Source organism: Nomascus leucogenys, chromosome 8 (genome assembly GCF_006542625.1).
Source record: "Nomascus leucogenys isolate Asia chromosome 8, Asia_NLE_v1, whole genome shotgun sequence".
Lineage (NCBI taxonomy): Eukaryota > Metazoa > Chordata > Mammalia > Primates > Hylobatidae > Nomascus > Nomascus leucogenys.
In genome coordinates this window covers 51,806,055-51,821,444 of record NC_044388.1, presented here as the reverse complement: position 1 = coordinate 51,821,444, position 15,390 = coordinate 51,806,055, and the positions used below count along the sequence as shown (strand labels likewise).

The 15,390-nt window shown below is 44.1% G+C and overlaps 1 protein-coding gene across 3 annotated transcripts in view; it reads left to right on the top strand.

The window, feature by feature from the left end:
- The window catches only part of SLC22A23 (solute carrier family 22 member 23), a 186,495-nt gene that overhangs the window by 26,573 nt on the left and 144,532 nt on the right, over positions 1 to 15,390 (top strand). For all 3 annotated transcript variants that reach the window (XM_030817249.1, XM_012508891.2, XM_030817248.1), the window contains exon 2: positions 13,005 to 13,108. In XM_030817249.1, the coding sequence (XP_030673109.1) occupies positions 13,005 to 13,108 (104 nt within the window). The remainder of the gene's footprint in view (positions 1 to 13,004; positions 13,109 to 15,390) is intronic.

The following is a 15,390-nucleotide window of genomic DNA, read 5'->3' as shown; positions in this document are numbered from 1 at the left end:
ATGCACATTAACATATTAAAGGCTCTTGAGAAGTCCTGAAAATGAGACACCAGCTTAACTTTGTTTCACTGAATGTTATCGCTAATTAGCCAGTTACTCCCTTTTTTAGATGAACACTTATTGTTATCCTTTTAGGCATGCCACCTTCAAAAAAAGATTCAACTGCTGGCTTAGAAGTGGGTGTGTCTTTCAAATGTAGCTACACAGGGAGGAGAGTCCAGTTGTGAAGGGCTTCCTTATTGGATCGTTAATTTTATTAATATATTTTTACCTTGTCTTTTGCTGTCTATTTGCCTTTGAGAGAGACAGAAGGAAGAATTGGGGAATGCTGAATGGATCAACTTGACTGTCCTGTAGCAAGCTTTGTCAAACCCGCTGTGCCGCGTCAGTAGTGAATGGAGAGAATTATTTTGGCAGGGCTGGGATGGAGTTCGGGTGCCCTGGCTTGTTATGCAGAGCCAAGCCCGTGAAGCCCGAGACACTGATTGCAGTTAGTACTACAGCAGAAAGGCCTTCTCATGTTCATCCCTGGAGTTCCCCCAAAAGTTCACACCCTCCAAGTCCTGTAATTCCAACTCCACAAGTAACAGAAGGATGTCCCCTCAGGAGCTGGCCATCCCAGGCGTGTCACCAGTATTAAAACACTGTACCACTCTGAGCAGCCTGGAGGGTGAGGAGGGGCAGGAAGGTCTGATCAGAGACTCTGGTAAGGGCCGCGACTTGGGCAGCTTTGCGGCCTCCTTGGCATGAGAGGGTCTCTGTTCCCTTTCTCTGTCCACTTACTGAGGTTTGAGTTGTGACATGTGTTCTCTGCTCCTTTCCCTGTCCCACACGCGTCTGGCCAGGCCCCGGTGAGTTCTCAGGGTAGTGATCCTGGCTTTGGCGTAAGGATGCTTTGAGGTTCTATCTGAGGAAACTCTTAGAGAGCTGCCTCTCAGTCCGCTTGTCCCCAGGATGCCGGAGGCACTGAAGTGGAAGGTCGGGAGCCTTCCTGGCTCACCCCACCTCTGGTGCAGCCGACCTTCTTCCTCTCTCGACCAGAGGGCGGGGGCCGGGAGCCAGACTGCACAGTCACTTTCTGCTGTCATGCTGCCAGTTTGGCACGGTGTTTTTAGAAGATTAATAGTTAGTTCAAAGGAAGAAAATAAAAACACACTCTTGGGTGTAATAGTGTCAGCTTTTGAGAACCATCCTACTGTGTTTTTTCTTTTGGTCAGAAAAATAGTATATTTAAGGAATGATTGCAGGAAGTGTTGGAAATGAAGCTGTTGCTGTTCCCAGGATGCTGCTGAGGAGGTCAAAGTGAAGGGCACTGCATCCTGAGAGGTGGTGGGAGGACCTGAAAGCACAGTAGAGCCCGGGTAGACCTGGACCCGCTTCTCCCTCAGCATCTCCCAGCTGTGAACACAGCTGCTCCCGGGAGGGCATCTTCCATCCTCGTCTGGCCCACTTCCTAATCTGGTGCTGACTATGCAGACAGGATGTAAAACTAGTAAAATACCCCTTAATTTGGGTCAGTTAAGGGTGAGGCTAAAATGAGTAGCTCCGACTCTAAGTAATCAAAACCCTTTTTGAAGTAGTTTTATTACTCTCAGATCCAAAATGTTACTTACCAACAGACATAAGCCCCCGAGGACCTGCTTAACTGACAGACAAAATTAATGAGTAATAATCACTTTGTGCCGGTTACTGCACCAGGCACATTCCTGATGTTATTTTTGACTCTTGTAACAACCCTGTAGTGAAGGTTTTGTGACTCCTACGTCATAGATGTTAAAACTGAGCCCCCACACAGTGTAAAAGCTTGCCCTGATGATCGTGGGGCAAAACTAGAAATAAAACTGGGGCTTATCAGGCTCAAACTCCGAGCTCTTAGCCTGCATCCCAGCTGTGCTTGACAGCACATTTGCACGCTGGCTCAGATCCTACTTTAGGCTCTGAATTCCATGCGACCAGGCTCTCGCTTACCATGCGATGCCCTTCCTCAGAGACCATGGTAAGCCAGAGTCCAACCCAATGAAGACAAAGGCCAAATGGGTAAAAACCTGAAGGATTATGCTGTCCTGTGGTAGTAGTCACACCTACTACAGCTGAGACCTACTATAGTTGAGTAATTTTGGGATGTGGCAGCCTCGAGCTTTGTGTACCTTGTTTGTAGCTGGTTGGTGTTAGCTGTTTTCATGGAAAAGGTCATCATTTAGATCCACGGTTGTACTGGCTTCTAGTTTGAGCTAAATAAAGCAAAAAAAAAAAAAGAAGAAAGAAAAAGGTATCATGTCCTCTTCAAGATGGTTAGACTGTGTTGAAACAGTAGAAAAACTGGTTTACCATCTCAGGTACTCTGATTCATATGTTACAGAAAAAGATGAGTATTTGGCAGGAAGCCTAAGAGTAGGTCTCAATTAAAATGTTAATTTTTTTTTTTCCTAATCCTTCCTGTTGTAAGAGTTTGGGACTAGAATGAAGGTAGTACCACTACACTGACCATTAGATTAGCAGTTGTCCTGGCTTGGCAGTAACTGACTTGTGAAATTTGTTGGGATAGTCATGCGTCCCTGTGCATCAGGTCACCCTGTCTGAAAATGACATTTTCCACGGCAGCCTGGTATGGAGCAGCTGAGCCCAAGGAAACCTGCGCTCTGCTCAAGACTGGCTTGGCTATAAGCTTTTTAAATTCTGAGCGAGTCACTTCACCTCTTATTCAGTTTCCTTGTTTTTAAAATAGGGAGTTGATCATAACTTTTTTCAGCATTTCAGTACTAAAAATTCTATTTAAAAAAGATACTGCAGTATTAGTATCTTAAACAGCCATGATGTGTCAAATATCTGCTATTCACAGACCCTTGACAAATTATTATTTGTTTAGTCACTGTAACAATGAAATAACACCAAAGTCTGTCCTGTTTTCAGTGTGCTACTTTGCTTCTATATGCACATAAAGTGTATTGAATACTTGTCAAGACAAATGCTATAACCTATAACAAATTAATATAAACCAGAGAGTTGTGTTTGTATGAACTAGGGCTGTTTCTTTGAGCTTACTGGGGGAAAGAACCTGAGTTTCAATCAGATGCAGATTTATAATTTATGTAAGAGACACGTGATCTTGGACTAGCGTCACTTCTCAGCCTCAGTTTCTTCATCTGTGAAATGGACACACTGGTAATAATGTCCATGCAATGGGCCTGCTGTGCTGTCAGGGTGCTTAGTCAAAGCAGCTGGCAGAGTCCCTAGCACAGGGTAGATACTTAATGAATCTTAGTTTCCTTTCTTTGCCTAGAACAAAGCTTAATTTAATGTCATAGATTTGTTCTATTACGAGAGAATTATTTGGCCGGGCGCGGTGGCTCATGCCTCTAATCCCAGCACTTTGGGAGGCTGAGGCAGGCGGATCACAAGGTCAGGAGATCAAGACAATCCTGGCTAACACAGTGAAACCCTGTCTTTACTAAAAATACAAAAAATTAGCTGAGTGTGGTGGCGGGTGCCTGTAGTCCCAGCTACTCGGGAGGCTGAGGCAGGAGAATGGTGTGAACCTGGGAGGCAGAGCTTGCAGTGAGCCAAGAATGTGCCACTGCACTCCAGCCTGGGCGGCGATGGAGCGAGACTCTGTCTCAAAAAAAAAAAAAAAAAAAAGAAAAATTCATCGTTTTAAATAAATTTCTCATATACCCAATTTTCTATTGGCTTTTATAATAAAACTAGAAATATCTTTCCCTAGAGGAAAATTACCAATAGAGAAAAGTTTGGTAGAAACATTTAAAAACTATATTGCCTATATAAATTTGGTATAATAATTATGTATTATTTAAATTAAATTATACTTGAAAAATAATCACAGAAAGAGGATAAAGAAGATAAATAGCAGAGCACAGCGAATACAGGTGGACACAGGAGCATTCTGACTTCTGGGAGGGTCATTCCTACCTGACGTTAACACTTTGCCCCTCCCTCATTCTGAGCGTTAGCTTAGGCATGAAGGAATAAGACATGGTCCCTTTCTTCAAGGAACTTGCAGCCTAGTGCAGGAGTCAGCAAAATTTTTCTAAAAAGGGCCATATAGTCAATATTTTTGGCTTTGTAGGCCATGTGGGCTCTGTTTCAGTTGTTAACTCTGCTGCTATAGTGCAGAATCAGCTGCAAATGAATATATGAATGAAGGAGCACGGCTGCGTGCCAATAAAACTTTATTTACAAACACAGCAGGGCTGTGTCTGGCCTGTGGGTTACAGATTGCCGCCCCCGAGCTAGTGGAAGAAAGACTTGTAAACAGGCAATTATGGTATATTGTAAGAACAGTCTATGTGTTTTATCATGAGTACAGGATGCTTCAGAGGCACAGAGAAGAGGCTCCTGATCCGGTCTTGGGAGAGGATACCCCTCAATGGAGTTTATTAAACTTTATAGAAATAGAGAAGCATTTTCATTTGTGCATTTGTAATTTTGTACCCCTTTCCCTTTTCACTTGGTTGTGTGCTTGCGAAAGTAATACGTGTTGCTTGAAAGAAAAAATGCATGCAGTACAGAAAATCGGTCATACTTTGACTGACAGGTGATATACAATGTTAAATCATTTTGGTTGTGGTGAGGTTTGTCCTTTAAAGCAGGCATCAAGCCAGAAAAGTTGGAGTGGGAGAATGAGGGTGTTGTGGGAGTGGGGCACAGAAGAGCAATGTGGGCCAAGGGCATGGAGGCTCTGGGGAGCCGTGAGCACTTTGGCAAGGCTGGGTCATGGCAGGGGTTGGGGCAGGCGGTAGTGATGAGAGAGGTAGGTGGGGGCAGCCACCCCTAGCTCTCTTCCGGAATTGATGGCAGCCAGTTTGCAAATGGGAAGAATAGAAGGTGACAGGTGACTCCAGCCATAAAGGGACGGTAACAGTGTCCTGTTACAACAAGGCCATAGCCTGTGGCTGTGGGAAGCCACTGAGGCATTTGTTTTCAGCAAGTGGAAGATGACTTTCCTTCACCCTCCAAGTTCTCTCCGGGATGGATCACCTGGGTCATTACAGTCTTCTCATTTCAAAGATCCCCTGAGGCTCCCAGCAGAAGCTCCCTACCCCTGGCTCTCTTCCGGAATCGATGGGGACATCTTAAATGTTAATGCTACAGTCCAGCTCTGTTGATGCGCTGTGTTATACTAGAAAATACCCTCCAGTAACACTTGAGACAACTTTTGAATTTCTCAAGTTAACGGTCTTCAAGTTATTTCATATAAATGAGTTGCTAGAAGCCTGTGTGCTGACTTCTTGCAGGGCATTAATAGCTGCTCCCTTTTGATGCTAAGGGATCTGTGGGGTTCCTTCCTTCCTCCCTCCTTCCCTGCATTCCTCCCCACTCCCTCCTTCCTTTTTAACTTACAGGGCTTACCCTTAATTTCCTTTCTTAGAGGTAGTTGATGAGAGCCGTTAGTAAAATACACATTGCAGAATTTGGAAAGACTCTTCAAGGTTTTGGTAGCTAAAAGGGCATTGCTTTTTAATTATCTCCACTGCTTTGTGGGCATCTATTCAGCTTCCCCAAATGCCACCAGGGCCCTGTACAAAAAGAATAAGAACGTTCAATATGCAAACCTCTGCTCAGAAAGATACACCTCCCTATTTCCTTCAAGAAAAAGTAAAAGAAACAAACAAAGAAAAGTGACTCATTGTATTTTTCCCTCAGAGATAATCCTACACATCGCTGAGTATGTGTTCAGGTGGTATTTTTTTCTGTTTTTCAAGTTCTACGTCTCTAGCCCTTTAAAAATGATCAAATTCAGTGCGAACCAGGAAAGCCCCAGTGTCAGTAAATGAAGCAGTTTCTATTTCTCTCCCACCAGGAAGGCTGCACTGCGCAGAAGAGGAGCGGGCAGTAGAATTGTCATTTGAAGAAAAAAAGACAAAAAAAAAAAAAATTATTGCTTAAAGGTTCGAATGAATCAAAAGTTACTACATTACTCATTAAAATGGGACTACGTGAAGTTTAAGAAATGTGAGCAGCTTTCACAGTGTAGCTCCGGGATGGGTTTCCTTAGAGAGGCTCAGAATGCAGGTCTGCTAGAGTTCGGGTGTATCTTCCATCTAGCAGGAACGGTTTGCAATCTATTTTTGCTCTGGCTATTCCCCTCAATGTGCCATGGTTATTATTTTAGCACTCAGGTAGAAAAAAGGAAAGATGAGGAGCAATTTGAGCAGCAAGTAATATTCATTAAAAAACAGAGAAACAAAATTGAAAAGAAAAAATTTCCCGGGAGTGCCCAAGGATGTTCCTTATGTCACTCAAGGAAGCTTGCAACGATGCCAACTCTCACTGGCAGTTGTGTTGGCTACTGTTGACAGCAAACCTCCTAAAATTGGAGGATGAGCTTAGAGGCAAAAAGCAGAGAGTAATTTGAGGTTTTCAAGTCATGCAGTATATCTTGAGTTTTGATGGAATCTTTTAGGGGAAAAAAAAATCTGTCAACTGTTAGATTTAAAATACTGAAAAACACATTTAGGTAGCATAGGCTGCCTAGATGTTGAGAAACTAATCGTAGCTAATGTGCTTCATCAGCCTGGCTTGTGGAGGGTGTTTCTTTTGTCCGTCTGTGACTCATCTTCCAGGGTGGACTCTGTGTGTGTGTTCTTGCCATTTCTATTGTCTGCAGTTAAGAAGTGCAGAGCACAGCACATCCATGGTATATAAAACACTGGTTCATGAGAGGCTGCTGAAACTCTATTTTAGGGGGGAAAAATGCTGACCCTCCATTTCTCTAAATTCCTGTGACCCAGTCAGGAACTTTGTTTTACTTAAGCTTTTGAAGTTTTAAGCAGTACTATCCTCTTTGTAGGGCTGAACAGAAATATTTTCTTTTATCTCAACTGACACTGCTCAGCTTTAGAACAGACAGTGTGCACAGCGATTGGTAAAACCCTCATGGTTTGCTGATAGAACAATTTCAAATGGGGATCTCCACTACAAAAGATGAAACTTGGGGGAAAATTTTCATTCACTTCCCTAAAAACCACTTTTCGCTTTAGTCAGTGAGCATTAACATGCTTAACCTTCAGGCTGTGAAGACGTGGTTTGTTCCCACTCACTTTCAGAATAAGCTTCCTGTAGGCCTGATTTATAGGATTGTCTTAAAATACGTGTTTCCGAGAAGGCGAAAAGGTTTTTCCTTTGTTGGTTTGTTTTTTAATGATTTTGTCTTTGCCTCCCCACCATCGCTACCACTGTGGGAGTTTACGTTATTTTTCCCTGCATTTTTTTCTGTCATTTGAGGGCTTATAGATTCATTGTAGAAAGTTTGGAAAAGTGAAGAAAAGTATAAAGTTGAAAATAAAACTCAGTCTTATTTCTACTCTTTAGAGAATATTTTGGAATGTCTTCTTTTAACTTTTCCTGCGTATACAGACATCTCTTCTAGTCACCGTTTTTCCATTCTGAAGCTTTCATGCAATTATATCATGAGCATTTTCCTCGATGATTCATTTTCAAAAGCGACATTTTTAATGGTGCTGTGGTATGATTGACATTTAATCAGGTTCTCAACTTCTGCTCTGATAAGTTACAAACAGTGAAAATCATTACATAGGGACCGCTGTGGGTGTCTCTGATAATTTACTTGAGATAAAGTTCCAAGAAAGGGAATTGCTGGGATAAAGAGTGGACCCCATTTAAAGTAATGTGCGGCATATTGCCAAATTGTCTTCCAGAAAAACAGTGCCTAGTTGATGCTCCTCGTACAGATTGGTACCTCCTTGTTTCTCCTTCATCTTTAGAAATTTTTTTTAAATTTTCTTTTTGAGTCTCATTCTGTCACGCAGGCTGGAGTGCGGTGGCACAATCTTGGTTCACTGCAGCTTCTGTCTTCCAGGTTCAAGCAATTCTTGTGCCTTAGGCTCCTGAGTAGCTGGGATTACAGGCACGCACCACCACACCCAGCTAATTTTTGTATTTTTAGTACAGGATTTTACCATATTGGCCAGGCTGTTCTAGAACTCCTGACCTCAAGTGATCCTCCCGCCTTGGCCACCAAAAGTGCTGGGATTATAGACATGCAGCCGGCCGTCTTCATTAGTGAAATCAAACATTTCCCAAGTGTTTAACTATTTGTGTTTCATATTTGGTTAATCATCTGGGCGCTTAACTCAATTTCTGGTTGCAGTATTGGTGTATATTGATATGCAAGTGGATATCTATTACAAATTTAGGTCTTTATAATTTTGCTTATTGTATTTTTGATGTGTAGATTTTAAAAATAGTAATTAATAGTAAAGTAGTAATCGTTAAACTGTTACAAAATCTACCAGTTGTTTCCTTAGGTAGTTTTTCCCCCTTAGTTTTTCTCTTTAGAGATTTTATCTTCACTTCAAAATTAAAGAAGCAATCTATTTGCTTCCAATTTTTTATATTCTTGTTTTACATTTTATCATAGAACTAATTACTGTGGAAAATAAGATTGTTTTCTTTATCTCCCATTTATTTTCCATCTTCTTTAGAAATTTTCTGAGTTTCCTTGATGAATGTTTCTCCACTCTGACAAGTCAAGCAATTCGATTATTCCTTTCAAAATAATATTAATGGTATTTTCGTTAGCTTATCCTTAAACTATATAGGTACAAAAACAGTCTACCAGATTTTCTGTGCCTCCACAGTTTTTGGGTTTTTTTTCTTGTTTTGCCAGAACACGTAGCAACTAACGTGTGTGAAACATAGACACACTCTGGAGTCATTTGTCTCACCACTTAGTCATGGCTCAGAAGCGTCACATGGCATCATCATGAATGTCCCTGGTCTTGGAAAAATGACAAAGCAAGCAAGCCTAAGATTATGAAATGGGGCCATGACTTTAGTGCTTTTATGATCTTGTTAAACCTGCTGATTAGGTGTTAACAAGCTTCATTAAAGGATGCTTTTCATTGTTCTCTAGGGAACGGATTTGAGGGAGGTTGGAGTTAATGCAGGGAGACTCTTGTATTAGTTCAGGAGAGGGAGGATGGATGGTGACTTGGCATTATCTTGTCTGCTTACCCCCTGCAAATTCCATCCCAAGGAAATTTGACCAGAGAACAAGGTTCAATTTGCAAATGACAGAAGCCACTCTGGTATTTCAGGAGATGGGGACTGAATACAGGGAATAGTGCTTACTGAGTTGCTAGAGCAACTGTAAATGGGCCTCTGGAAGGATTCCCAGCAGAGCTAGCCTGTCCAGGGAACTGTGCCTCCATTAGGAGGCTGAAGAATTAGAAAGTCACTGTCCCAACCACCGGTTCCAAGATCACACCTCCTTAGCCACCTCCAGAACTGTTGGCTCCCAGACCACCCAACCCTTGCCAGATCTGACCAGCAAAACGGATGTTTCCCTTCCTCCCCTCTTAACTCTCTTCCTAACTCAAGTCATCCGGAAATTAGAACAACGTTGCACACAGAAAGTTATTTTGGGGTGTGCACCTCATTGGCAGGACCAAAATCACATTTGAAACCATAGGTATACCAGAATCTGGAAGTATTGTTTTTGGCCTCCCAGCCCACACTATAGGAGCACACATTGGAAGGAGACTGGAATCACATGAGTGAGCGCCTACCCCATCCCTATAAATCGGGGTGTCTGTGGGGGCAATGGAGCACGGATGGTATGTTCAGGATATATTTGAAAGGTAGAACCTGCTGGAATTGGTGATTGATTTGATGGGGAGGGAGGCGACAAGGGTAATATCAGAGACAAAACCCATTACATTAAGTTCTGGTTTTGTACTTTTTAGAACATTACTCCTGTTATATATTTTTTTTAATCTGAAATATTATAAATTGCTTTAAACATTGCCTACCCAGCTGGTCAGTGACATGACCAGTTGCCATATCTTATCTAGAGCAATGTGAACAAATTTCAAGAGCCAGGTGACCTCAAAGCTTCCTCATACTTCTGAAATTCTTTAGGAGATTATACTGTGTCTGAACGTATTTTCTTTTCCCGATACATTTTGTCAATACCAGAAGTAGAAGTCAAACAAGGGTGTGGGCACCATGGGTTCCCCCAGCGCCACCCTACCCTGCTAAACGGCGGTGCCTCCAGGATGGCAAGGGTGGTGTTGCAGGTGGATCCCCAGGCATGAGTAACCCTTATCGTGGTAAACTTACTGGGCCTGGGAATCCAGTTGGTGTACTTGTTGCTTCAGATATGCTGTCTATTCTTGTGCCTAGTTGAGGAGGGTTTAAGGTAGCAGGTGGCTGCCTTGCCCTGGGTTTCCTGCACCCCCTCCCCATGGGGAAGCCCATAGGCTGGGAACTGTGGAGCCAGCAATACTTCTAACCAGGCTTCCTCTCCCTACCAGGCATGTGAGTGGCTCAGTCTCCCTCCACTGTCTTCATTTTCCACTGTGGCACTGTTAATGGATAGGGCTGACCACTGAACATCTTATTAGCTAGCACCTTAATGGGGTCATGGCTGCCCAAGGCCAGGTCTGGTCATTGCTCAGGTGGCTGAACTCACAACAGTTTTGGCAATTTCCTCCAGTCCCCTAAATGCTTTATTAAAATTTCTTCTGCCTCCTGGCCATCTCATAGAAGCATAATATACTCATTTGCATCCTTTAACCTCAAGTAAACTCATCAATGGGAAGTCTTGGCTGAGACATGAAAGCATTTCAAATGACTCCCTGCCATCGAAACAGCAGCTGGTGCCCTTCTCCCCGGCAGCAACCTGGGGTTGGGATGTGTTCCTCTCCTGCCAAGATTGTGCCCAGCTGAGGCTCCCAAAGGCATGATGCAACTGGGAGATGAGTGGTTACAGGTGTTGAGAGCACCACCTCTCCCAGAGTGTATAAACCAAGCTGGAAAAACAGAATATGCACCCACCGTGATTTATGAAGCTGTCACTCACGTTTTAAGGCAAAACCTGCATTCCTGAAGTTAGAAATAGGTTGCGTGGTGAAAGGTTTTTATTATCAAAAATACATTTTTTCCCAGAAACAGCATACATATGTGAATGTTCGTTTTCCAGGCTTGCCTCCAAAAGCTCACTGAACTCATCACCTAGCTGTACAACCCTGCATTTGCAGGGCAGAGCAGCAGCAGCCAGTAGTCTTTTGCATGGTTCCTACAGCGTTTTTGCTTCTCCCTGCTCTTGGGAGTTGTTTGAACCCCAGCCCAAGACAGTGAAGCTCATTCATTGTCTTCAAAATGGCAGGGCAGTGTTGGCCAGTAGTTCTCAGAGTCGCGGGGCAGGCTTGCTGAACCACACTGCTGTGCTTACCTGCAGGAGTCTTCATTCAGTGGGCCTGGGATGGGCCCCAAGAACTTGCCTTTTCTAACTAGTCCCCAGGTGGTGCTGATGCTGCTGGTAGCAGTTTGAGGACCACTGGAGCAATCATGGAAGGAAGTTAACCCTGTAAGGAGCTCCTGTGTCTGAATTCTTAAGAATCTGTGCAACCATCAGTGCCCTGCTCCCCAAATTCATGAATAAACCCTGACAACAGCAAATTCCAAGCCTTCTTTTATTGATGAGGCCCTTGTGCAGTCTGTGCTTACATTCCCATATTCCGTTTCTTCCTGGGCCTGGAGTTGCAAATCACTCTGGAAGCAGATGGGGTTGAAAAAGAAGTCACCCTCCTCAGATCTCTGGAAAGCCATACCTGTGTTGGGGACATCGGCGAGCCAGTGTGTGTCCCAAGGAGTCCAGGGCAGAAGTGGGGACATTGTGACAGGCAGTGGCTTTCTACTTATCCCAGCCAGGCACCTTTCCCTGTATCCACTGACACAGAGCTTGGCTTTTCCTGAATTTTAGTGAAGCTTAGAACCACAGCTGTGGTCTCAGGGGCCTCAATAAGGCTCTGGAAGTTTGGAAACATGGGGCAAGACCTGAGCTTACAGTGCCCTCTAAGGATCCTCTGTGCTTCAGTCTGGGTAGCATAGAGACAAGGGGTGGGGGGAGACATCTAAGAAGACAGAACTAGGACCAGGGGTCAGCCCATCACCTTCCATCTTCCCCACCCCCTCCAATCCTGCCTCTGTTCCCAGAATACCTCCCACTCTGGTGTTCCCAAATGCATTGGCGTGAATTTCTTCAGCTGCTTCCCTGCACCACCCCACCCCCGTCTCCACTGACCTGGAGTTGCGCGTCCAGACCAGAAGCTTTGCCCACTTCTTTGCGGCAGAAGCAGGGGCATCTAGACCCCCAGCTCTGCGTCTCCATGGCCTGGCCAGGAGGGACCCTGCTTATTTGCCCCTCTGGCCCAGAGGAAAGCTGCATGTGGATTTGAGTCCACACCTTGGACACACATCACTTAGAGGGAACAAACGGGTTTATATCCTGATTCTGCAAGTGGAGAAAAGAAAAATGAGAAGATTTGTATTTGTTTGTATTTTTCTTATTAAACAATACAATAGTCTGAATGTTGTATTTACTAATTGACCGGCTTTCTCTCCAAGGAGAGCAGATGGCTTTAGAGGGAAGCGTAGGAAAACGCAAGGGACACTTCCAAGGACAAAATAGAATGTTTAGTTAAAGTTCGTATTTCAGCATTTACTACTAATGCTCGCCTTTATTTTTAAGACTCCTCGTAAAGTTTGGGGAATGTTTTGGGATGAAAACGCAAAAGTTACTTTTAACCTCCTCATGTCATCACGATGCCCATGCAGAAAGTTGTCAGGGTCTCCCAGCCCCTGGGCACTCGGAGCAGCTCTTCATGGTGAGGGACCACTGGTCCTCAGGGTTGCCTGGTCTCTGCGGCTGCCCACCTCTGCCTCAGTTTACATTTCCCGTGGTGGTTGGGACAGAAGAATACACATCCCCAGACTTCCTGAATCATTTTTTGCAGACTTGTAATCTGTCCCAGACTAAAATGTTACATTTCCTTTTGTGGGCAAATTATATGTCTCATTGGATTTTCAAAAACGTGGAAGAGACTCTGACTGGCATATGTGGCATGGTACTGGCAACGGTGCTGTGGTCCCTGCAGAGTTATTGTATTGCCCTTATCATTGAGTACGACTAGCTCTGTGTATGTTTCTCTCTGATTTATTTTCTATTTGCCCCTCTCTAGTGGGATCTTGTGTGTGATAATGCCTGGAAGGTCCATATCGCTAAGTTCTCCTTACTGGTTGGATTAATCTTTGGCTACCTAATAACTGGATGCATTGCTGACTGGTGAGTACCAATGTGCCCGCGGCACGAACCTTTGGAGGCCACAGTACGCCTTTGCTGGCTAAAGAGAAGTAGTCAGTGTTAGCTTACCATGACTGTCTTTTCCCAGTGCCAGAGCAGAAGGCCAAAGCTGCCACGTGGAGAATGCAGAGCTCAGAGAAATGGCCCATGCATGTAGCAGATCATTTGGAAGGGTGAATTTAAATTCAAAGCAGTTCTCTAGCTTCTAGAATATAGCAAAACCAGCCTGCAGCCCCATCTACTTCTAACCTTTGAGGTTTCGTTAGAAAGAGCTTGAAGACTTATGTGCAGGGTTCCAGTGGGTGGATGCACTAAGGGGCGGATGCAGAAGATGCATTAAAAAATAGGGGATGGGGGAGCTAAAGACCCTTCCCCCATGTGAGCTGAATGAGTCAGGCAATGCTTATTAGCACTTCTAAATGTCACGTAGATTTTGGAGAGGGGCAGTCCTTGGCTTGGCCAGGAGATGCCTTTGTGGGGTCTGTAGGGAGCTGCACCTTGAGCCATAAAGAGCATTTGGGTAATACAGATGGGCGCTGTGGGCAGGGGAGGGTGGTGGCCAGAGGTGAGAATGCATATGCAATAATGATAACATTAGCAGCTGGAAGATTACCATGTAGCAGGCACTATGCTAAGTAGTTCCATACATTAACATCTCCTTACAACACCCCTAACAGGAGATGCTATTATTACCTGTGTTTTACAGTTGAAAAAGCACAGAAGTGTAAGTAAAATCTCCAAGTTCACTCACTTTAAGCTGGAGAGCCGGGACTTGAAACTCAGCCACCACGTGGCCTCAGAGCCTGCCCCTCCACCGGGATGCTGCAGTGCTTTTATTTAAGGCGTTCTGTGGTCACAGGGGCAGCAGCGGTGATGTGTCTAGGCATGGAGGCAATTGTGCAATGTCGACAGGTTTTTCAAGTAGCGAGATTGCTCAGGAGAGAGGCGTAGTGTAACTGTCTCCCCAGCTTACATTCTTTTATCTTTAAAGGATTTTTTTTTTTTTTGTGTGAATCAGGACATCTTGGCCTTGATGAAATAAGGGCCCAGAGTGATATGGAACAAATTCTGTAGATTCTGTGACCTCTACACCTCAGTTAACTGAGAATGCTGGCCAAGGCAAGTGCCTGGGCGGACAGCAGCAGAGGGTCACATTACACATGTGGAAAATTTCTTCCAAAACCCAGCATCTATTTGGGAGTTCCTTGAGCTGACATGTAATGTGATTTCCTGTGTGCTTGACATCTGCCTCGTCATCATTTGCAAGTGCTTCTCATGGACACGTTCTCTGTGGACAGCAACAGAGAAGCAGTCAGTGATCTCTGGAGACCTATGCAGGGGGCCTCTTGGGGGCTTTCTTTGGTAGAGGCAACACAGGGTTTATTTTTTAAACCAAATACTTGAGTTCATAGGTTTCTAGTGTGAGCTATATTGGTCTAAAATATATGGTTTCCCAGAAATCTACATTGAAATAGATTAGAAAACTATACTAATATAACCCATGTCACTGTCTTTCTAAAAAAATGCAGACTCGACTGGGGTCATAGTGTCCTTATTCAATAAATAATTTAATAGAAAAGTAAAAATCGACTTTTATGAATGAACCAGTCTGTAACAGTTTAAATGTTTAAAGATTGTTTTCTTAACTTTCTTCTTGTACACACATGTGATGTGGCCTCCCTGATCACACACCAGGCCTAAGGACAAAAGAGTTTGTGTCTTGCTCTTAGAGTAACCAGAAGTCTGACATCGCAAACCATTTCTCTGCAGTTGCTTTTCTGAGGTTCCTCCTCAGATGGGCAAGATTGAGGGGGTGCCCTGGGAATCAGGGGCAGGCTGCCTGAGTGGTAGTTTTTGAACATTTTGAGTGGGCTTCCCTTTCAGTTTGAAAGCTTGGTATTTTCCAACCCCGTTTTCTGGCATTTGACTCCCTGCTTGAGCCTTGCTTAAAAGGAAATAAACCCATTTAAAGGGAACTCCAGACCTCTTGGCTGTGGGCCCTGTTTCATGGCTGCAGGGGAAGTGGATCAAGTCATATAATATGCTTCCTAAGGCTGCAGTCAGCATTTAGTAACATTTAAGTAGTACACTTCTTTCTTTAAAAAGTTACTGTTTTTGACACCAAGTTTTGTCTGGGGATGTTCACTGGGTATTGGTATAGAATCCACTAGCTCAGGCGGGTGGGCGGGCCGATGGCCAGTGGCCCCAGGGATGCGCTCACTTCTTCACTGTGTTCGTTACTGCAGCAGCCCTCCGCCTCCTTC